General features: G+C 38.5%; 4 protein-coding genes across 6 annotated transcripts; 2 read left to right on the forward strand and 2 right to left on the reverse strand.

Annotated features, from left to right (window-relative positions):
- Positions 1–3,347: 3,347 nt before the first annotated feature.
- LOC114531451 (slit homolog 3 protein-like) lies at positions 3,348–4,671 on the reverse strand. The gene has a single exon (XM_028553062.1). The coding sequence runs from the start codon at positions 4,644–4,646 to the stop codon at positions 3,432–3,434; it is 1,215 nt and encodes a 404-aa protein (XP_028408863.1). The 5' UTR covers positions 4,647–4,671; the 3' UTR covers positions 3,348–3,431.
- Positions 4,672–5,873: 1,202 nt separating this feature from the next.
- LOC114531445 (protein slit-like) lies at positions 5,874–11,523 on the reverse strand. Its single transcript, XM_028553056.1, has 2 exons — positions 10,282–11,523; positions 5,874–7,408 (listed from the first exon to the last, which is right to left on the reverse strand). The coding sequence occupies exons 1-2, from the start codon at positions 11,363–11,365 to the stop codon at positions 6,159–6,161; spliced, it is 2,334 nt and encodes a 777-aa protein (XP_028408857.1). The 5' UTR covers positions 11,366–11,523; the 3' UTR covers positions 5,874–6,158.
- Positions 11,524–12,300: 777 nt separating this feature from the next.
- LOC114531467 (methyltransferase-like protein 27) lies at positions 12,301–16,776 on the forward strand. Its single transcript, XM_028553075.1, has 3 exons — positions 12,301–12,872; positions 15,851–16,071; positions 16,278–16,776. The coding sequence occupies exons 1-3, from the start codon at positions 12,762–12,764 to the stop codon at positions 16,603–16,605; spliced, it is 660 nt and encodes a 219-aa protein (XP_028408876.1). The 5' UTR covers positions 12,301–12,761; the 3' UTR covers positions 16,606–16,776.
- Positions 16,777–18,809: 2,033 nt separating this feature from the next.
- Positions 18,810–20,948, forward strand: LOC114531497 (methyltransferase-like protein 27). 3 transcript variants are annotated; one of them, XM_028553103.1, is made up of 4 exons: positions 18,810–19,003; positions 19,465–19,685; positions 20,245–20,357; positions 20,748–20,948. In XM_028553103.1, exons 1-4 carry the CDS (start codon positions 18,893–18,895, stop codon positions 20,849–20,851), a joined length of 549 nt encoding a protein of 182 aa, XP_028408904.1. In that variant the 5' UTR covers positions 18,810–18,892; the 3' UTR covers positions 20,852–20,948. The 3 variants fall into 3 exon arrangements, with proteins under 3 accessions (XP_028408904.1, XP_028408903.1, XP_028408902.1); XM_028553102.1 differs by having other exon boundaries at positions 20,245–20,588; positions 20,748–20,820; XM_028553101.1 differs by lacking the exon at positions 20,748–20,948 and having other exon boundaries at positions 20,245–20,733.
- The last annotated feature ends 281 nt before the right edge of the window (positions 20,949–21,229 follow it).

Raw genomic sequence — 21,229 nt, forward strand, 5'->3', positions numbered from 1 at the left:
AGCTGCTCTTGTCGACGTTATCGCTCGTTCGCCGACGGGTTGTTAATGCCCTCCGCAGGCTTTGCTCCGCACCTTGCCACCACTCGCCCTTTCCATTCGGTCACGTGGTTTGCCTGACGTCATTGAAGTGGTCTCCTCCCTCTCAACCCTGGTTATTGCATAACCCCATTTAAAACCTTCGTCCCCTTACTTACCCGTTTGGATGGTTAGGTGTTAGCTCTGCCGCTCGCGGGAGGGGTAGCTTGCAACGAGTGCTGTTACTTGGAGCCAGGTTGAGATCCCTACGGTATCTTAAGCTGAGCACGCGGGGTGATGTTAACTGACATTACCCCTCCAAGTAACTACCCCTGATTCAGCCTTTTTTAGGGGCGAGCTTGCAAGAACGGTGATCCCTATCACGATTGTGCCGACTGTGCAACGGATGTTGTTACCAACCGACATGGTTGCACAAGCTTAACCCGAAGACGCTGTACTTCTCATCACACTGCGTGGTAAGGCAATGCCTGCCCTGTGACGCTCTGGACGTTGTTCCCAGCTTCAATGAGAGCACAAGGAGGCCGAACCAACCTTGGCACCGAATCTCCTCGCCACCCTCGGTGGAGAGGACACGCCTGCGCCGACATGAGCCAGGTCGTTGTTACCATCTGAGATGGTAGCAACAACGTGTACCTGTTGGGTTGCATTCCCTTCTCCGACAAGATGGTAACGTGACAATGGTACCGACTCGTGCGAGGACGTTGTAGCTAGCTGGAATGGCAGCACAACGTTCGTTCTCGCCCATCCTTTGGGTTGACCCTTACCGGTTAAGCTCCAAGGTTGGGGAAAGCACCGCATGTATAAGTTTGATAACTGACATACCAGGCCCGTCCTAATGGCACTAGATCGATAAGTAGGCGGACCGGACTACATGACACAAAGCCAGAACCCAGGATCTTTTATTGTTATTGACAACCAAACGTATATACACTTTTGGGGGGGGGGGAGTTGGTGGTTTTTTTGTCTGTAGCTATGGTCTGCGCAACGAGACGAGCAGCTGCGCCGTCAATTACACTCGGCGGAGTTCTAATGTACCCTTGGCATGCGTCGCTTACCCACATGCCCATCGTTTTAATCAGATGGTCCGGAACACCGACCACAGCGGCTGTAGTCGCCGCACCAATGCGGAAGCTGTGGCCTGAAAAAGTACCCTCCAAACCTAGGCGTGCGAGAGCGTCGCGTGTCTGATTTCGACAAGAGGTGATTTCCGGATAGAGGAGTGCAGTTCTCGAACACGAAGAGTGGGCCTGGAGAGCAGCCCCGGAGATGGAGGAAGTGGACCAGGGCATGCACGGCACAGATCGAAGTGTTCGTAAGGCCCAGTCGCAATGTATGTCCTCTACGAAAATGATCCGTTTTTGAAGCTTTGATACGTAGAAACAGTACCGACGGATTCACTCGATATGTCCGACAACGACAAATGGACTGTAGGGTCGTAGGTACCGGTCGTGGTAAACTCGCCCGAACGCAGAAAACCGAAGACCCTGTACAGCACGCCGCCCAGAACAATGCGTCCCGATAGTTGCGCAGGTCAAGTAGCGAGTATATCGGACGAGAAATGGAGGCCGTTATCGGTAAGCGCGGCCGACTGGCGAGACCTTGAGTGCGTTTTATCCCGCAAAGGACCTGTTCCAACCAGGGACCGTTGGAGAGAGAATTCCCGAAGCCGCTTTCGACATGTAAGGACCAAACTCCTGACAGATATACCTTATAAGTTTATCGAGCTCGCCTTGAGGGATGAAGAAAACGGGAAAACGGCGTTGGGCCGCACTGTATGTTCGCCAGGTCAATTTGGCTTAGCTGTTGATAAGCAAGACGGCAGCTTTCTCCCTCAAAGATTTCAGGTCAGTATCAGTCAATTATTCTATTTTAGAACCTCGGAAAGCATTCTCATTTACGACTTTGATTGCGTTTCCATCCAGGGTTATGCTTTTAAGCTCAGTTCCCTTCAGTATATCAGCCCCAATATACTTTATTCCGCAATTTGACATTCCTAAGGTCTTCAGTTTTGTTAAGCCACTGAATAAACCATCCTTCAAATGTTCCACGAACGCGCCAGTTATAAGCAGTATAAGTGGTCATATAAACACTAATTAGTGTTTGTATTACAAGCAGGATTTCGGAGACTATCCCGTCCCGGCTAGGCGGGATCATATAAACAGGCCCTTAATGAAGCGAAAAACTGCGATTTTCAATTGCAAATGTCAATGGCAATGGTGGCTAGGCTAGCATAGCTTATATTTATGGCGAAAGAAAGGAAACCGGATAGCTATCAGGCTGCCGGATTACTGAATGCATTTATTGAATGCACAGAATTGCAGATTAATGAATGCAATCTGAACTGAGGCATTACTGAATTCAACTAAGCCAAATACTATCATCATAATCTATGTTTACTTTGTCTAAAACAATGAACTCAAAGGGCCGCCTAAAACGATGTTTGGCACATCTATTCCAACCTCGTACCCAGGGTAATTTCGCTGTATCTATTCCTGAATAAATATTTTCATGGGACTTTTTTGTTCATCACAAATGTCGACATACCGTGTATCTCTAACAGAACAGAAAACGGTTCAATGTTATCTATTTGTTAAATAGCATATACTATATAAACATATGTTTGATAGCCTTAGCCAGGGAAAAACCCATAGTTGCAGTCAAGTCTAAAGCCGGTTTTCCACCAGCGATATTTTTCGCGCGAAGCGTCTTTATTCTTTTGTATTTGAGAAATTTGTTTCACATGGTTGCAGTTGAGAGCTCTGAAACAAAAGTAAAATGTCGTTTCGCGCGAAAATTATCGCTAGTGCAAAACAGGCCTTAAGCCGGTTTTCCACTAGCGATATTTTTCGCACGAAGCAACTTTATTCCTTTGTATTTGAGAAATTTGTTCCAGATGGTTGCAGTTGATAGCTCTGAAACAAAAGTAAAATGTCGCTTCGGGCGAAAAATATCGCTAGTGGAAAGCCGGCTTTAAGCCGGTTTTCCACTTGGCGGAATTTTTCGACCGAACGAAATTTTTCGCCTGATATTCTTTTCAATTGCGAGAATTCGGCCGTAGCGGATCCCCTTCACCTGTCACAATTGAAAAGAAAATCGAGCGAAAAATCTCGTTCGATCGAAAAATTCCGCCTAATGGCAAACCGGCTTAAAGGCCCATACAAACAGGACGCGAATTGGCAACGCGACGCAAATTTTCAACGTTTTCTATTTTTCAAAATCAAATAAATTTCAACCTATCAAAATATTCTTGTATATTACATAACAATAATACATTTTGACTGCTCTGGCGCCCATAGATTCCAAATTTTGCTTCCAGAAGTTTATGCTTCTGAAAACTCAAAATTCGCGTCGCGTATCCGCTTCGCGTCCGGTCTGTGTCGGCCTTAATCTGATAGTCAAGCAAAATGTAAAGGAATGCAAAATATTACCACAAACTGGAAGATTAGGGTAAACACATATTGAGCTGAAACAACCCACGCATTGTTACCACAAATTTTGGTCGAGTTACTATTATCACAGCAAAATTCATCAAGTTTAACATCCAAAAAACCTCGCCCAGCAGCACTTTTTGGCTCAGAACATGTCCATGAGGCTTTGCTACCTAAAATTTTCTTTTCGGGGTCATAGGATCGTAACCAAGCCAGATTGCAATCACAGTTGAGAGGGTTATTCACAAGGTGAATTATCTGTGGTTCACTATGGTATGTAAATGCATCCTCTGGTATGGTAGTGAGATTGTTATTCTGTAGGCTGATTCGAGTAAGAGACATCTTTTTTAGGAATCCATTAAATGTGACTCTTGATGTAAGTTGACAACCAACACATTCAAATATTGTGATTTTAGTACCTCGAAAAGCATTCTCATTTATGAATTTGATTGGGTTTCCATTCAGGGTTATGGTTGGAATCTCAGTTCCGTTCAGTATGTCAGCCCCGATGGACTTTATTCCGCAATTTAAAATTCCTAAGGTCTTCAGTTTTGGTAAGCCACTGAATAAACTATCCTTCAAATGTTCAATAGGCGTGCCAGTTATAAGCAGTATCTGAAAATTTTTACCAAATTGTCCTTCACCGATCTTATAGATTACATCACGATCCAATCCTGTATACCCAAGCTGTAAATTCTGGACATTTGTTGAATTTTCAAACAGATCATCAGGCAGTGTATTCAACGGATTATTGTTCAGGAAAACTTGATCCAAACGCGGAAGGTTAGCGAACAAGCCAGCAGGCAGTGAGGCAATGTTATTATTATCCAAGTTCACTTTAAACAAACGTTTCAAACCTTGAAACACAAAACTATCGTTAAAGGAAAGGCGACGTTGTTGTTTGAATATTTCCACATGAGTTAGATTGCTCAGATTCGAGAAACTGTCCCGATTTAAGACTCTTATATCACAATTTTCTAGCTCCAGTTGATTCGTATTATTTGGTAGCCAAGAGGACACGTCAGTAATTGTGGCTATATCCTTGCATCTAACCCTATGATCATCCAGAATCGTGTCACATTTACAGCCATTTGGTACCCCAGAAGGACAAGCTATGCTGTCCGCTGAATCCAGAAGAAAATAGCAAAAAAATAGCGAAATATAAAAAGAATAAACTCTCATGCTGACTACCGAATAATTTTAGACCCACCAGACGTAACCTGACTCCTGAGCATCGCGAGCAATTTATTTACTCAAATATTTATCCAACTGTACTAGAAGTTCTTATCAGAAGGGAAAATTGCTGCCGAAGATACATCATTTAAGTGCAAAAATGACGAACCAGTTGCAAATAGTCGAAATCATTGTCGAAATCTCGATTCGTATCCGTTTTTCCGAATGATGTCTGTCCATTTGCTCCGAGGTAAAAGGTTGATCATCAAGTCCCTTCTAAAATTTGGTGAGTGGACAAAATATTGTACATATGCTAATATTGCAATTGTTAAATTTATGGGTGTGAAAAAGTTTTACAGAAGATCGAAATTTTCAGAACAGGGAAATATTTCATTCCGCTTTTATACAGAGCATATACATCCAGGCGATTAACGTTTAATGTTCAATCTCAAGAGGAGCGCTTTCATGAGTTCATCGGCTACATGTTCTTATGGCAAAAAAAATTTTATTGCTATAGCTAATATGGTTCTTCTTATATGACTTCATTTAAAACAAACACATATTAAATATATACGCAAGCGAACGATTATAGTAAATATGTTATTGCATACACAGTAACGCAGGATAAGAACGGAAGATCGACAGAACGGGGATATCTCTTCTGATTTAGTGCTTTCACACAAACACGTACATCAAGGGGATTAACTTTTATTGTTCAGTCTAGAGGCGTGCTTTCATACGTTTATTGGCAATAGCCGATGAATTTTGTGACTTTTTACGCACGCTTATAGTCAACCTTATGCGCGCGTCATTACTTTTCAAATCTAAAGTCGTGAGTTTATCGGCTATATGACTTTCAGGGTACTAGACAAATACAGGATCTATACATGGTTCGGAGTAATAAACTCTGGAAAACCAGTGTCAAGAATAGTGTGCTGCCTTGCTAATGTTTGGTAGCAAAAAGCTACCGATTACAGCGGAATGAGATATAAAATTGGTTACCACGCTTCCAATCCAGTGCTGGGTTTAAATCAGTCTCCACCGCAGAGACTTTTAAAACTTACACAAAGACCTCTGCGGAGAAGAGTGGGTTTATATCGCGAAATGGGGCAAATGACTTTTAAAATAAGCAATTTGCGCAAGCGCCCGGCCACGGTTTGCAGGGGCCCCCAAAATACAACATGAATAGAATAAAACCACCCTTGAAAATATGTAGTCCTTTTTCTATATAGGTAATGCAGAATATTATATTTAATTCACCATAAATTAAACGAAGCAAATCGCATGCATCTGCTCTATTCTAATGTTCAAAATTTTCTTAGCCTTTAATAGAGGAGTACGCCCAAAAAAGTGTCACCCCAACAAAATAACCTGTGAACGCCACTTTCTGGCGATGAATTATCGCATCACTGTGGCAAAAAGTTACATGAACAAACCATATGATTTTCGGGTCTTTTTTGCCGTCGGATTCCTATAGTTCACTAATTCGAAAACAATCATTCACTACTAATTGGAAAACAATCATGCATTAAAAAATACAGGAACACCAAACACTACTAGGAGCTGAGACAAGAGGGCAACGACAATGTGACCAGAGATGACCCATCCGTTATTGGGATTCGGATCAGGCAAACCGCAAATCTTTTTCGAAGTGTTATTGCTTTCACAACAAAACTGATTGATATTAACCGATACCAAACTTTTCCCAGTAAATCTCTGTGGTTTCGCACATTTCCAGGAGGATTTGTTACCTTGAATACTGTCAGCAAAGGATCGGAGCCATGCTAATTTGCAGTCACAATTGAGAGGGTTATCACGAAGAACTACACAAGTGGTTTTATCACAAGATGGAAGGTCGGCGTAGGGATTATCTTCAATAGTTTCAATAAGGTTTTCCGACAAGTCAATTGTGTGAAGAAATCTTTGGTTCATAAACGCATCTTTGGGAACGTAAGTGAGTTTGTTGCGCTGTAGGCTGATTCTATGAAGTGACATCTTTTTCAAAAAGCCATTAAATGTAAGATTGGAACAAAGATGGCAACCGACACATTGGAAATTCGATATTTTTGAATTGCGGAAGGCCTTCTCGTTTATGAACTCGATTGGATTACCATCAAGCTTTATATTTGAGATCTTAGTTCCTTTTATTATGTCCGCCCCAATAGTCTTAATCCCACAATTCGTAATTTCTAAGGTTGATAACTTTGATAAACCACTGAATAAACCATCCTTCAAATGTCGAATTGGAGTGCCGGTGAGTTTCAAATTGAGAATATTCTTACCGAAATATCCTTTCCCGATATTATCAATCGCACTTTCATTTAATGATGTATTCTCACATTCAAAATGCTTAAGATTTGTGGAATTTTCGAGCAAATCAACAGGCAAGGTTACCAATGGGTTATAGTTGAGAGAAACTACTTGCAAACGTGGAAAGTTTGCAAACAATCCTGCGGGGAGAGAATCAATATTATCACCACTGAAGTCAACTCCAAATAGACGTTTCAAGTCTTGAAACATCGAACCATCTTTAAAGTAAAGACGTTGTTTATTGTTTCGAATTTTTAAGCCAGTCAGATTAACTAGATTTTTGAAACTGCCGCGATGTAGAAGGCTTATACTACAATTTTCAAATGTCAGAAACTTTGTATTGTTCGGTATCCATGACGGTATCTCAGTGATTCCCTCATCATCTTTACATTCAACACTTTTCCGTACCAGATTACACTTGCAACTACGCGGAGCCTCAGAAGGACAAGAATAATTTCCAGCTAAAACCAGATAGAAACGAAATAAGTGAATGACGCCTAAACACGGGCAATGTTTTTTAAATAAAAAAGACTATTCGATCAGTTTGAACAAATCGAACCATCCAACATTGAAACAATCAACATGTTCTTACATAAAATAGAGTGCTTTAGCCGTGACTGTGACAAAGAATACGTATTATAAGTAGGGTAACTAGAGATTATTTTTGTGTCCTCAAATTTCCCCCAAATGTACACGTCATGCACACGTCACGACACTTGCTGGAAACATGGCCACTCTTCGAATATTTTACTATTTCTGCCGCTTTAGTAGTAAATTGTTGGCTTTTAATTGATATAAATAAATAAATGAATTTTTATCTCCGCAAATGCAAAAAAATAGTGAAATAGGTGACACGGCACTCACGGCAGAGCGCATAAAAAATGACGTAATGACAAATGAAACGAATATTACGCATTGTTATATTGGTGCTGTGTATTTTAGATGTGATTGGTTTATTCGTAGTCACATGACTTTAAATAAATGCAATAAGTGAAAAATTGTTGCCCGCTTCTTGTCATAACAAAGTAAAGTAGGTTTTTTTTTAAATGAAATTGTTGTGTAACATGTATGTTTTTGTTCCTATATAACAAAACACTTAATGTACACTACCTCGGGAAATAGTGTTTTCTCTCGAGTCTCCATGTTTCAGACATTCAAACATTCAGACTCTTGGGAAAACAAAACTCATCGGGAGCATACATTAAGTGTATAATATCCGGTTAAATTTCATATTTTTACTAGGTGTGACGTCATATCGAGGGATATTGATTTTTTGTTCAAACTTTGATCTCGCAGCACCGCGGCAGCAAAAGCCCGCGAAATCAATAATTCAGAATTGAAAAAAACAAATATAATCATACAGTTGGGTAAATTGGCCACATTAAACGCGGAAGAATTAAAATGTATAATAAAACTTAAATTATTAGACTCGGCTTTCGCATGATATCAAGAATTATTCAAACCGGTCAAAGGTATCCGTCTTAGCTTCGCTTCGGCAGATAACTTTGACCTCGGTCTGAATAATTCTTGTTATTGTATACCCAAGCGCCAGATATGAGGTATGCTGCAATTTCATTGGTTGGCTACTAGACAGATATTTAACAGTTATTCTGCGAACTCGAGTCGTATATGAGCTGATGGCTATCGGCCATATAGTGAACATGCACAATTCAACGAGAACGAACGACTATGCAGTTATGTTAATAAGGGTTATGCTGTTGGTGAATTGTTTATGCTAATCGGGCTTGGAACGGAATAAAGTTATCACATTCGTCTAAGTGCTTGTCGAAAATTCATATTTAAGGTCTCATCCAGTAGCCACGCGAGTTTAAACGAGTGCAGACAACTGAGTCGCTCGGTTAATGAGGCTACTCCTTCGTTCTCGTTGAATTGTGCATGTTCACTAATACGACGAGAGTGAGCAGAATAACTGTTTTATTATATACACAAACTTTGTCGCCCTTTCGGTGCATTTTGGTGTCCTATTATCAACTAAAGCTTGGATTTCTATTTCACTCAACTCCCCAAATCTTTCAGCTATTTTGTTTACTTTCTCTACTAGACAGATATGAGCTAATATCTGTCTAGTAGCCAACCAATGAAATTACAGCATACCTCATATCTGGCGCTTGTGTATATAATAATAGCTGATATCTATCTAGTTATTCTAGTAGAGAAAGTAAACAAAATGGCTGAAAGATTTGGGGAGTTGAAAATAGAAATCCAAGCTTTATTTGATAATAGCACACCAAAATGCACCGAAAGGGCGACAAAGTTTGTTTATATAATAAAACAGTTATTCTGCGCACTCTCGTCGTATATCAGCTCATATACGACTCGAGTTCGCAGAATAACTGTTAAATATCATGCTTAGCCTCATCCAATAATTGTAAAATATTCCGAGGTCGGAGGCAACCTCGCACCCAGGGTCTTTCCTCATGGGTCGGAGGTCGCTTGACTAAATCAGAGGCCAGGATTTACAATATTCACTTTTGTAATTATACTAACACGCAATAAACACTTGTCAGCAAGAAGGCTGATATGGCTGTGGAACATCTGCACATCTTTTATCTATGACTGTGAGTATACGACCATTGTCGCGTTTGGGCAGGCAAAAGCACCGAGTTTGACGAAACTCAAATCAGCAGATTTTGTCCTCCACAATTGCGCAACACTGCCGTGAATATTGCAATATTACTCATTCGCTACTTGTCCTAGCATGTTTGTAGAACAAATTTCAAAGGTAGCATGCATTCCCTTTCGGTGATTTCAAAATTTCCATGGTATATTTTCACAGCAAAATAATTTGTATACTGCAAATTTTAGGTTCATATATAGGCAAAAAAATTATCACATTAACAAAGAGCCAGGACTTGCTTGAAACAACTGATTTGACCCTTAAGCTCACCCCAGTCTTTCCCATTTACCCTTGTTATGTAAAAATGAAAATAATTAAAATAATTGTGAAGATTCAAAAGAATATGCTCAATTTGTCAAATCATATGCATGGTGATCAAATTTATGGGTTTTTTAAATCAGACATAAAAATTCCTGGAAAGCTTACATCATTGCTGGCTGACTGACTGGTTCTATTTCTTGTCAGTCATGATCATCAGATAATGCAGTTTCAAAGAAGTTTCAAATAGTTTAACATCAGCTCTTGGCAACCATGACAGCAAATTAAAAGTTAAATTTAGCACACAACACACACTTGAAACAGAGGCTCAGGAATGAACACTTCATTACATATCAGGGAAGCAGGGCATGTTAGAATGTCATTTCCTTTTCGAGACATTTATCTTATATCTACACAAAAGCAGAATTATATACTTACATTGGTAGCAAAACTCTTCTATTTTAAGCGAAACAAAAATTTGGCCAGCAACACTCTCTGGTTCAGCACATTTCCAGGATTCCTTGTCACTTGAAACTTTCCTGGGTAAGGTTTGCAGCCAAGCTAAATTGCAATCACACTGGAATGAGTTATTCGATAGCTGAATAACATGGAGTTGTCTATGGTATGTAAATGCATCCTCTGGAATGGTAGTGAGGTTATTATTCTGGAAGCTGATTTGAGAAAGAGACATCTTTTTAAGAAATCCATTAAATGTGATAGCTGATGTAAGTTGGCAACCATTACATTGAAATGTTGTCACTTTAGAACCTTGGAAAGCATTCTCATTGATGAATTTGATTGGGTTTCCATCCAGGGTTATGCTGGTAATCTCAGTTCCCTTCAGTATATCAGCCCCAATAGACTTTATTTCGCAATTTGAAATTCCTAAGGTCTTCAGTTTTGGCAAGCCACTGAATAAACCATCCTTCAAATGTTCAATAGGCGTGCCAGTTATAAGCAGTATCTGAAAATTTTTACCAAATTGTCCTTCACCGATCTTATAGATTACATCTGGATCCAATCGTGTATACCCAAGCTGTAAATTCTGGACGTTTGTTGAATTTTCAAACAGATCATCAGGCAATAGATTTAATCGATTATTGCTCAGGAAAACTTGATCCAAACGCGGAAGGTTAGCAAACAAGCCAGCAGGCAGTGAGGCAATGTTATTATTATTCAAGTTCACTTTAAACAAACGTTTCAAACCTTGAAACACCAAACTATCGTTAAAGGAAAGGCGACGTTGTTGATTAAATATTTCCACGCGAGTTAGATTGTCCACATTCTTAAAACTGTCCCGATTTAAGACGCTTATATCACAATTTTCAAGCTCTAGTTGATTTGTATTATTTGGTAGCCAAGACGATATGTCAGAACGTACGGTTATATCCTTGCATTTAACCTGGTGAATGACCATGTCACATTCACAGCCATTTGGAACCCCCGAAGGACAAGTACCGCCGGCTGAATCCGGGAAAAAATAGCAAGAAAATAGCAAAATAAAGCAGGACAGAACTTTCATGGTGAATGTCGAACGCCTTTCCCTTTTGCTTTATATTAAACGCTTCAGTGTTAATATTTACCAAAGGTGGTTTAGCAGCTGCAACAAAGTCTTTTGTGATTGGATATAACTAGCTTATTGCTAATATGTCCTTAAATATATTAGCAATATATTAAAATATTACTAAAGGCTAGTTTCCACTCAGGAAAATTCTGCTTTGGATCGGACAGGACAGGAAAGTTTCCTTTGTATAAACGCCGCCTGAGAACTCACCGACAAAGGAAATTTTCCTGTCCGTTCCGATCCAAAGGCAAGTGAAAGGAGATTTTTTCTGAGTGGACACTAGCTTCGGTATCCGGCGAGTGGCGACCGCATTTGATTAGCCTGCGACTGCGTGGCAGCCGTGGCAGAAGGTCAGACAAAGCCCTGTTAACACTACGCGCGATATTTGGTACGGCACGGGTAAATCTGACACCTACACCATTTTTATCCGTGCTTGGACTACCTATTTAACTAATTTAGCCCCGTTTACACTACAATTGATTTTTTGGCACGGCACGGCTAAAACGGGTATATCTGTGCCCATTTCATCCGTGCTTGGCCTTTGTTTTGGTAGCCTGAGCAATAATAAAATTGGGCACAGTATCCGTTCTAGCCATGTCGTGCTAATAAATTGAGTGTAGTGTAAACGGGGCTAATATAGACGAAGCAAAATGGTAAAATATCAAAAGCAAAGCACGATTAGTTCGCTGAGCACTTCGCTAAGTGCAGAGTTGCAAAAAAGCGCGGGTAGGTGGGTACCACCCGTGAGGAAGGTTTGCTTTGAATGAGGTTTGTGAGGAAGTTGAACACTCTAATTGATCACATGCATGTACTGAAAAACCTAATATTTCTTTATGCTGGTTGCCACTTGACTTAGTGACGTGACGTCATTTTGAGGAAGGTTTTCAAAACTTGAAATCCTACCGGAGGAAGTTTGAACTCTTTTTGCAACTCTGGCAAATCACTGATCAAGCTTTGATGTGTGGTCTGATGAACTGTCTTGATCTGAACTACCTTTCCTTTCCTTCCTTTCACTACCTTTACTTTCTTTGAACTACCTTTGAATCTTTGTAAAACAATCACCCATAAATGAAAAAATGCAATGGGTGAAATCAAACCAGTCTAGTAGTCCTACATCTGTATAATTTTCTACTCTGCTAAGACACGCGTAAAATACCGTAAATTCCAAACATAGCAGAGTTGGTTGTATGCAAATATTTCAGCCTTTTTCGGGCCAAAATAAATTATCATTATTCATTAGTATTATCAAGACAACAAAAGACCACAAAGATGTTGCTTGCCCTAAAATATGCAGCTATCTACCAACCCTGATATATAGTATCTTCAGCTGTTTGCGATTTACGTACCGTTTAATATGAGTGAGGAAGGTTACGACGGTTATAGTCACGTTAAACAACTAAATGCTGACACTACCGAAGAAGAACTGATTCAACTTTACTCAAAATGGTACAAGACATATGACAAGGTACTTAATATATGTAATCAAAATACCTTCAACTTCTGGTCTTGGTAAAATGTTGCAATTTTAATACCCATTGCTTGGATATTTGGGGTTGGTCAGAAGGATCGGTTGCTAACTGTAGCTCTTTGTTAAAGATTCGATATTTAGGAAAACAGGTTTGGTAATAAGGAAGGGCAATTTAATATAAGGACATTTAATACAAATAATATTAATGATAATATTTATTAACAAGCATATAGGATTATAAATAACAGATTATTTATGTGTATGTTCTATTCATGCCCTCTCAGAAAATAATGTGGACAATTTTGTCCACTATTTCCATGGGTGGCTTGCGCAGCATATGTCACAATTAAATGACAATTTAATCATGCAATTCCTAGCTGACAGGTTGTCACAAAATAAACCCCTATTTGATTTTAATTATCATTTTGGTATATAATATATTTTATAAACTAAGATCAATTAAGTGATAACAGAATTTCCTGTGAAATGTAATTGTCCTGGTTATGACCTATATGTGCCCTGGTTTTGGAGGAATAGGCTTTTCTTCTAAACAAGGGGCCTAGAAGGGGAATTAATTAACTCCCCACTAGCTTGTCCATACAGTACGTGATAAAGGTCATGCACACATTGCAATATAATTGTAATTTGTTTGTGTAAAATAATATGTTTTAGGCTTAGAAAAATGTTAAATTTAGGAGTGGAAATATCTCCTGGAAAAATAGAGAGGCAAATATAGAATGAGGATAATAGTGGATACAGTTCCAACATAACCAGAGAGCTGAGCATGGCAGCATCTTCAAGTTAACTTAGCAACAAATGTGGTATAACAACTGCCTATGATAGACAAAAACATTTCTCAACGTTTCGTCCTGAAGCCTTCGTCAGGAACATCTTTCCAAGGAACATCTTTCGAAGGCCCTCAGGTCGAAATGTCTAGAAGTGTTTTTGTCTATTTTAGGCAGTTGTATTATATTTGCCACATTTGATGGTAGGATAATAGTGCATGAGTAGAAAATACCTTCTTTATTGTTATTTTAGTTATGCCTTCCAACTTTTTCAATAAATATATGTATTATTTAACACAAGAGTTAAGTGAGTGTTTTATCATATTTAAACGAGATGTGTAGCGAAGCATTTTAGATATTATAAAACATTAGTTCAAGTGTTTTAAATTACTTCAAATACACCACATTGTTCCAAATTTTTGCCAAGTATACAGTGCTAATTAGAATGAAAAATTATATAAGGAATACTAATGAATGAGACAAATTATATATCATGTGCCATCCTAATTAGCACTCATATGGTACTTTATCACATAACACATATTATGACTTCTTAATAGGGTTGATTTCACATGCACAGGCTAAAATGCTTATGGATTATTAATCAGTTTTTGAAATGTAGGATTTGTTTAAGTGGCAAAAATAACGAGTGAACACAAGTAAGATTTTTTTTGCCATGAGACTAAATCCATATCTTATCAAAGCCATTTAATGCTTAGACTGTTCTATAGTTATTTTCGTCGCAAGAATACAACACAAAAATTAAAGCATTTTAGTAAAAAGAAGTTCAAAAAAATCAACAAAACACAACAATGACGTAATAATAATCCCTACTGCAGCTTGTTGTTTTGCTTTTCCCAGCCAGAGTTAATAAAATATCAGCGAAACTTCAACTTCAAAATTGAAAAAAAAAACACTGTAAAGAGCTGCCATTGTAATATTACCCATAGAGATTATAAATAACACTAGAGGGGGCATTGGTATCGGAAACATCAGTCGAAAAAGGGAGCGCGATAATGGGGGGCAAATTCAAGTCCCGGATGCTAAGCCAAGCGCTGATTGGCTAGATCAATGCCTCCTTAGCAACCACGTTAGCAACAATTTTAAAAAAATTATATTCGTTATTTAGGTCGCTTTGCCGATTTTTTAAGGAAAAACAGTGCTTTTTGAAACTGGTTTTACTAATTTAGACATCCTGAGACGATATTTTAGGCAAAAAAACATTTAGAAATAAAAAAAACTCGTTAAAAACGACATATTTTGGCCTCGGACATCATGAATGAGTGAACATCCGGGACTTGGATTTGCCCCCCATTAACGCGCTCCCCAATTTCTCCTCGATGACTCCTCTAGTTTTATTTATAATCTCTATGATATTACCGCCATTTTTCGTTATGGCGTGATCACTGAGCTATCATGTCTTCTGGATTGTCTATGCTGTACGTAATAAACCTGGAACGCTAACTTTGCCGCCATCAGTTTGAAGCCAAATTTGAAGGTAGTTTTTGAGCCTTCGAAACAGACGTAGGGAATAAATATCTAGGAATATCTGGAACTATGTAAAATACTATATATTTATAAAAATTGAACGAGAAACAAACAAAAACTCAGTTTTTTGCCTTAACTTTAATCGATAAGGAAATATTGTCAGTCGAAAAATTATATGCTGCATGCGAGGGCAGTAAGATTGTAATGCCATTTAGTGATTATCTGATCTGAATCATCTCATTCTGAGGCAAAAGTATTATTTAATTTCAATAATAATATAGATATTAAACGGTAGATAGCAGAGCTTAAACTCCACTTTATAGGTTAATGAATGGAATTCCCAAAATGCAACTGCTTACAAACTAATACTGTGTTCTTTTGCATAATATATTGCATAATGCAGAAATAGACATTCAATTCTGTTCTTTGTTTTAAACTTTAAAGATTCCGGCTTTTGATCATTCCTTGTTTTAAAGATTCCGGCTTTTCGCATTCTTCAGTTGTTTTAAAGAGTCTGGTTTCTCATTCCTTGTTTTATCGTTTCCTGTTCCCTTCCCCGTTTCCTCGATCCCCCCAAAAAACAAAAATTTTTGCCGACATTTTCAGTGTAATTTGAACAAAGTGATAAATTGTACAATTGACAATTATAAGTGAAATCGGCAACTATTTTGTATCTTGATGAACTTCTTATTATTTTGTAAGGATGTGCATGACCTGGCTTACATTGGTCCAGTTGTTGCAGCAAATCAGTTAATGAAACACCTAAAAGATTTTGGGTATAACAATGACGTCACCATTCTTGATCTTGGCTGCGGAACTGGTTTGGTTGGCGAACAGTTACATAAGAATGGTTACAAAAATATTGATGGCTTAGATTGCTGCCAGGAAATATTGAAAGAAGCAAAAGCAAAAAGCATATACAAGTAAAGTCATTATAGTTGATGTCGAAATTAAAATTATAAATATAACTGGGATATTTCAAACTCATAATTAAGTTCTTTCTGCTGTTCAATGTGTCTTTCAATCTGTGTGTCCTACTTTCTGTCTTTACGTCACTTTAATATTTAGGTACAAAGTATAAAATGTACGAAAGTTGAAAAATATTTTAATCACCTGATGATTTATATAGGTCACTGCAGGAGGGTTACATGGCATCCGATGAATGCAAAGATTTGGGTGTTGGTGCAGACCTATATGATGCTGCCATTTGTGTAGGAGTGTTCACTCTCGGTCACGTGAAAGGTAAAGGCTTCGATGATCTTGTTCACGTGGTCAAACCTGGTGGCTTAGCGTGTTTTAATGTAAATGAAAAAGTCGCAAATAACCCTGAATACAAATACGATGAAAAAATGAGTCAACTCGTTAAAGAAGGAAAATGGAAACTATTATCAAAATACTATGAACCGCAATATTATGAAGAAGGCCAGGCCTGGTTCTATGTTTATCAAATATTGTAAACCTTTTTAGACATATGAACGTAAATTAACTGTTCTCTCTCTCTGAATGATTCTCTCAATTTTTTGCAACAATTTTCACCTCCTATTTTACGGAATAACGATAGAAAAATTAAAATTGTGAAACATGGCTGCATTTAGCCACAAGGGCATAAAAATAAACCAAGTCAAAAATTCGATGAAATATTGCCAAAGAATAGTATATCATAACAGCATCTATAAAGACAGGTTGGTTGTGCGCGGGATATCCACGTGTGAGTACACAAACTCGAAACGTTGCTTCAGCGTTGTACGGTAACCAGAGTTATACATGGCAGCGATATATATTGCTGGTCGTCGTGTTAAGGCTAGTTTCCACTCAGGAAAATTCTCCTTTGGATCGGAACGGACAGGAAAATTTTTTTTGTCGGTGAGTTCTCAGGCGGCGTTTAAACAAAGGAAACTTTCCTATCCTGTCCGACCCAAAGGAGATTTTTCCTGAGTGGAAACTAGCCTTTAAGGCTAACTAGCCTGTAAGGCTAATTTCCACTCCGGAAAACGAGCAGCGGATCTAATCGGATATTTTTCCGAGCTGGTCCGATCCATAAAGTGATTTCGAATCGGATAAAAAAAAGTTAAAACTATTTGAACTTTTTTTTATCCGGTCTCGGACGCTTTCGGATCAAAATAAGCCAAAAATTTCAACAGACGGCGCACGCGCGGATTATCTTTCGTTCCCATCCGATCCGCTGCTCGTTTTCCGGAGTGGAAATTACCCTTAATGTCATCTGATATGTGCTATGTTCACACTGTCGTTCTTGCTGATGGTATCCGATAGCCAAAATAATTCACCGTGAGTACTTAGATAAGACCCCAAACACGCCGAAAGGTGTAGTAATTCTAGTTCGGATTTTATACAAATTTAATATATTTATGAGTTGAAAATTTGCCATGCACGACTAGTTCATATTACAAAAATCATGTTCCAGGTCTGGTCCAGGCCATCTCTTCTCTTGGCCTGAATTTTGCGCCCTAGACCTGACCTGGTCCAGGTCAAGTCAAACGGCACGTAGTGTAAATGCGGGATTAGCCGCATTTTTACAGTGGATGGACGGTGGACTAGAAACTAGACACAGCCACAGACTATACTCTTGGTTGATGAGCATGAGATCAATTAATTTCAAAACCACATTTAGGTCTGATCTTTCGCTTGTATCTCCGCATGGATTTTCTGGCATTAAGGGCATAAACCTTTGGTAGCTTGCCAAACCTCCGAATCTTTTAGCTTGTCTTTAATTTATTCTGAAAAACCTAACCAACTGACGACCGGAAATGAAGGTATTCAATGGGTAAATTCACACTCAAAGTAATTCTACGTCTGTATAATTTTCTACTCTGTCTCAGTAAGACACGCATGGTCTTCACAACGCAAGGAAATTTCCTTGTAACTGTGATAACCACGAGAGAGGGAATCTGAATATTTTATGCATCTTTTTCAAAAGTTCTTTGTTGCTCTCTTTTGTCATTGCTATCCCCCTATGAGGACATTCATATGCAAATACGTTCTCGAAACCCTGAAGACACGCCTTCCATTCATAATATGTATAAGTGTTTAGCATTTGCGGCTCATGAAAGGAATCCAGCCCGGGCTGTGATTTCTAGCTTATCTTGTTTGGGACCGACTGCAAAAATTCTTGAAGGCAAATATATTTAAAAATAAACCTGTTCCTTACCGTGAACCCTAAAACTAACCAGAAGGTATTGTAGATTCAATTGTTTCAATATTAAAAAGGGTTTAAGAAAATTCGAAAAAAGTGAAAATAATAAAGAACATACCAAGGATCGAACTAGGATATTCCGCATGAAGAGCTACCTTTCGACCACTGGATCACTACTGTTGTAGTTTAGCTGTATTAATACTGCTCAAGAACGAAAAGAGATCAAACAGACGTGGTTACAAAGCTATACAATAACAAGCTGGACTTCCTTTCTTTAGCAGGGCTCTCACTTTGGGGAAATTTCCCCAAAACGAGGAAATCTGTGGAATTTCTCTTTTGGGCATATGATTATTTTGGTCTAGTTGGTCACATGTGGCCAATTAAAGTTGCAAATTACGCAAATAGCTATACTTTATGTTACTACGTTATTTATGTCTAAGGAATTCTTCGGAAATCTGGGGAAATTTTGAGAAATTTTTGAGGAATTAATCAATTTTGTTGTGAGAGCCCTGTTCCTTACCGGCAATTGTGTTTAGCTAATAGTTAGTTTGAGATCAAAATCTTTGCTGCTGTTTGCTATTTACATAACCGTTATGAGTGGAAAAGGTTACGACGGGTATAGTCATGTAAAAAAGCTAAATGCTGACACTACCGAAGAAGAACTGATTCAACTTTACTCACAATGGAGCAAGACATACGACAAGGTATTTAATATATGCAATCAAAATACAAGAACTTCAATGTAGCCTTGTAACATGTTGCCAAACTTAATACTGGGATATTATTGACTGACCCAGAGGGAAGGAAGTTTCTCGTGGACCCGAGACCACCAGACGCAAAGAACGCGTGACAAGCAATGAAACATAGTGGTCGATCTCCACAAAACATGTTTCCTGATGATATCAATCAATAAGTGTTTTATTATATAGCAAGTTTCAAAAGAAACAACGAGTGAAAATACGCGACAAAAACGTAGGCATAGACACTTTTCATCCCCGAGCCGGTGCGGAGCACCGCGCGCTTGCGAGGGTACTAATTCCGCTCGGATATTTACACCCAGTCACCCACGATGTGCAAATGCGAAATCAAAGTCACAGAATAGACATTATACTGTTAAAATGGGCAGCTATTTTGTATCCTGACGAACTTCCTATTATTTTGTAAGGATGTGCATGACCTGGCTTACATTGGTCCAGTTGTGGGAGCAGATCAGTTAATGAAACACCTAAAAGATTTTGGGTATAACAATGACGTCAGCATTCTTGATCTTGGCTGCGGAACTGGTTTGGTTGGCGAAGAGTTACATAAGAATGGTTACAAAAATATTGATGGCTTAGATTGCTGCCAGGAATTATTGAAAGAAGCAAAAGCAAAAAGCGTATACAGGTATCTATACGGTCATTACAGTGAATGTCAAAATTAATATCGTAAGCATTCGGTTGGCATTTGTTGCTTTTATAATTAAGCAATAGGCATATAGCCATAGGGCTGTACTACCACATACGTTCATGATCGACACATGTGTCATGTCCTATAATTTCACTTGTAATATAAATATAATTGTGATGTTCACAGTTAAATAAGTTTGCGAACAATAGGAGTTATCCGAATAACCGAATGACGGTTTTTCAGTGTAATATGTCTTGTATGAAGTGTTTTGCAGTTTAATAGGAAGATTTAGCATGCATGAGGACGTGAACGTCAAAGACGACATGAAAATGGCGAGTAAATGGCGTGGCATGTCCATATTTGGGCGAATCACGCCATTTATTCGTCATTTTCACGTCGTCTTTGACGTTTACGTCCTCGTGCTAAATTGCCCTAATATGTCTTTCAATCCGTGCGCCCTACTCCATGCCTTTACGTCACATCAATGTAATAAAGACAAGTATGGAAGTACCTGCTCAGTACGAGAAAGATTTTAATCACGTGATGTTTTATATAGGTCACTGCAGCAGGGTTACATGGGATCCGATGAATGCAAAGATTTGGGTGTTGGTGCAGACCTATATGATGCTGCCATTTGTGTAGGAGTGTTCACTGTTGGTCACGTGAAAGGTAAAGGCTTCGATGATCTTGTTCACGTGGTCAAACCTGGTGGCTTAGCGTGTTTTAATGTGAATAAAAAAGGCGCAGATATTCCTGAATACAAATACCATGAAAAAGTGAATCAACTTATTGAAGAAGGAAAATGGAAACTGTTATCAAAATACTATGAACCGCGATTTTATAAAGAAAACGAGGCTTGGTTCTATGTTTATCAAATATTGTAAACCTTTTCAGAAATATGTACGTAAATTAACTCTTCTCCTTCTGAATGATTCTTTCTAATTTTTTGCCAGCATTCAAAAAGCGCGGGCGTACGTTATGTATCAAATTATACTAGGCTAAGATAATTTAAACTTAATTTAAACTTTAAATTTTAACTTATAATTCTACATCAAATAGAGTGTAAAGACCTGGGTTTTACCGAAAAGAATAAACTTGCTGGAAAAATGACATCTAGGGATCGAGTATGTATGGTTAAACTTCCAAAGCAACTATTACTCTAGTAAATTGAATTTGAAAATAATTATTTAAGACTGATTTTCACCAGTACAGCTGGAATGAGCTCTCAAAATAGAAAGTTTGGTTGTGATATATTGTTAAGTGGCAATTTTGAAGGTAAATATCATTTATCGGCGCGAAGAAGCATTACCACACAAAGTTGATATTTGTTATCATCTTCTTAATATGTAATAATAATCAACAGGACCACGAGTTTTAAGGCACACTCCATGATTTCGAGTTATCTAACAGTCTTAATCTTTATGAATCGAAGTACGCACGTGCTATATTTAATCTCGGGTAACCGGATGTTTTTTTACCTACTTTTTTATCACCAAGGACCGGTTATATAAAAAGGGAGTTGACTTATAGGTAGTCGCAAG

Source organism: Dendronephthya gigantea, unplaced genomic scaffold, assembly GCF_004324835.1.
Source record: "Dendronephthya gigantea isolate DGI-Jeju-01 unplaced genomic scaffold, DenGig_1.0 000072F, whole genome shotgun sequence".
Classification (NCBI taxonomy): Eukaryota; Metazoa; Cnidaria; class Anthozoa; order Malacalcyonacea; family Nephtheidae; genus Dendronephthya; species Dendronephthya gigantea.

Bases quoted from the DNA above. Each gene is read 5' to 3' on its own strand.
- LOC114531451 (XM_028553062.1), bottom strand. From the start codon at position 4,646: ATGAGAGTTTATTCTTTTTATATTTCGCTATTTTTTTGCTATTTTCTT.
- LOC114531445 (XM_028553056.1), bottom strand. From the start codon at position 11,365: ATGAAAGTTCTGTCCTGCTTTATTTTGCTATTTTCTTGCTATTTTTTC. The intron at 7,409-10,281 runs GTAAGTATATAA...ATCTGGTTTTAG, and splicing joins AGAAGAGTTTTGCTACCAAT to CTGGAAATTATTCTTGTCCT.
- LOC114531467 (XM_028553075.1), top strand. From the start codon at position 12,762: ATGAGTGAGGAAGGTTACGACGGTTATAGTCACGTTAAACAACTAAAT. The intron at 12,873-15,850 runs GTACTTAATATA...TTATTTTGTAAG, and splicing joins GGTACAAGACATATGACAAG to GATGTGCATGACCTGGCTTA. The intron at 16,072-16,277 runs GTAAAGTCATTA...TGATTTATATAG, and splicing joins AAAGCAAAAAGCATATACAA to GTCACTGCAGGAGGGTTACA.
- LOC114531497 (XM_028553102.1), top strand. From the start codon at position 18,893: ATGAGTGGAAAAGGTTACGACGGGTATAGTCATGTAAAAAAGCTAAAT. The intron at 19,004-19,464 runs GTATTTAATATA...TTATTTTGTAAG, and splicing joins GGAGCAAGACATACGACAAG to GATGTGCATGACCTGGCTTA. The intron at 19,686-20,244 runs GTATCTATACGG...TGTTTTATATAG, and splicing joins AAAGCAAAAAGCGTATACAG to GTCACTGCAGCAGGGTTACA.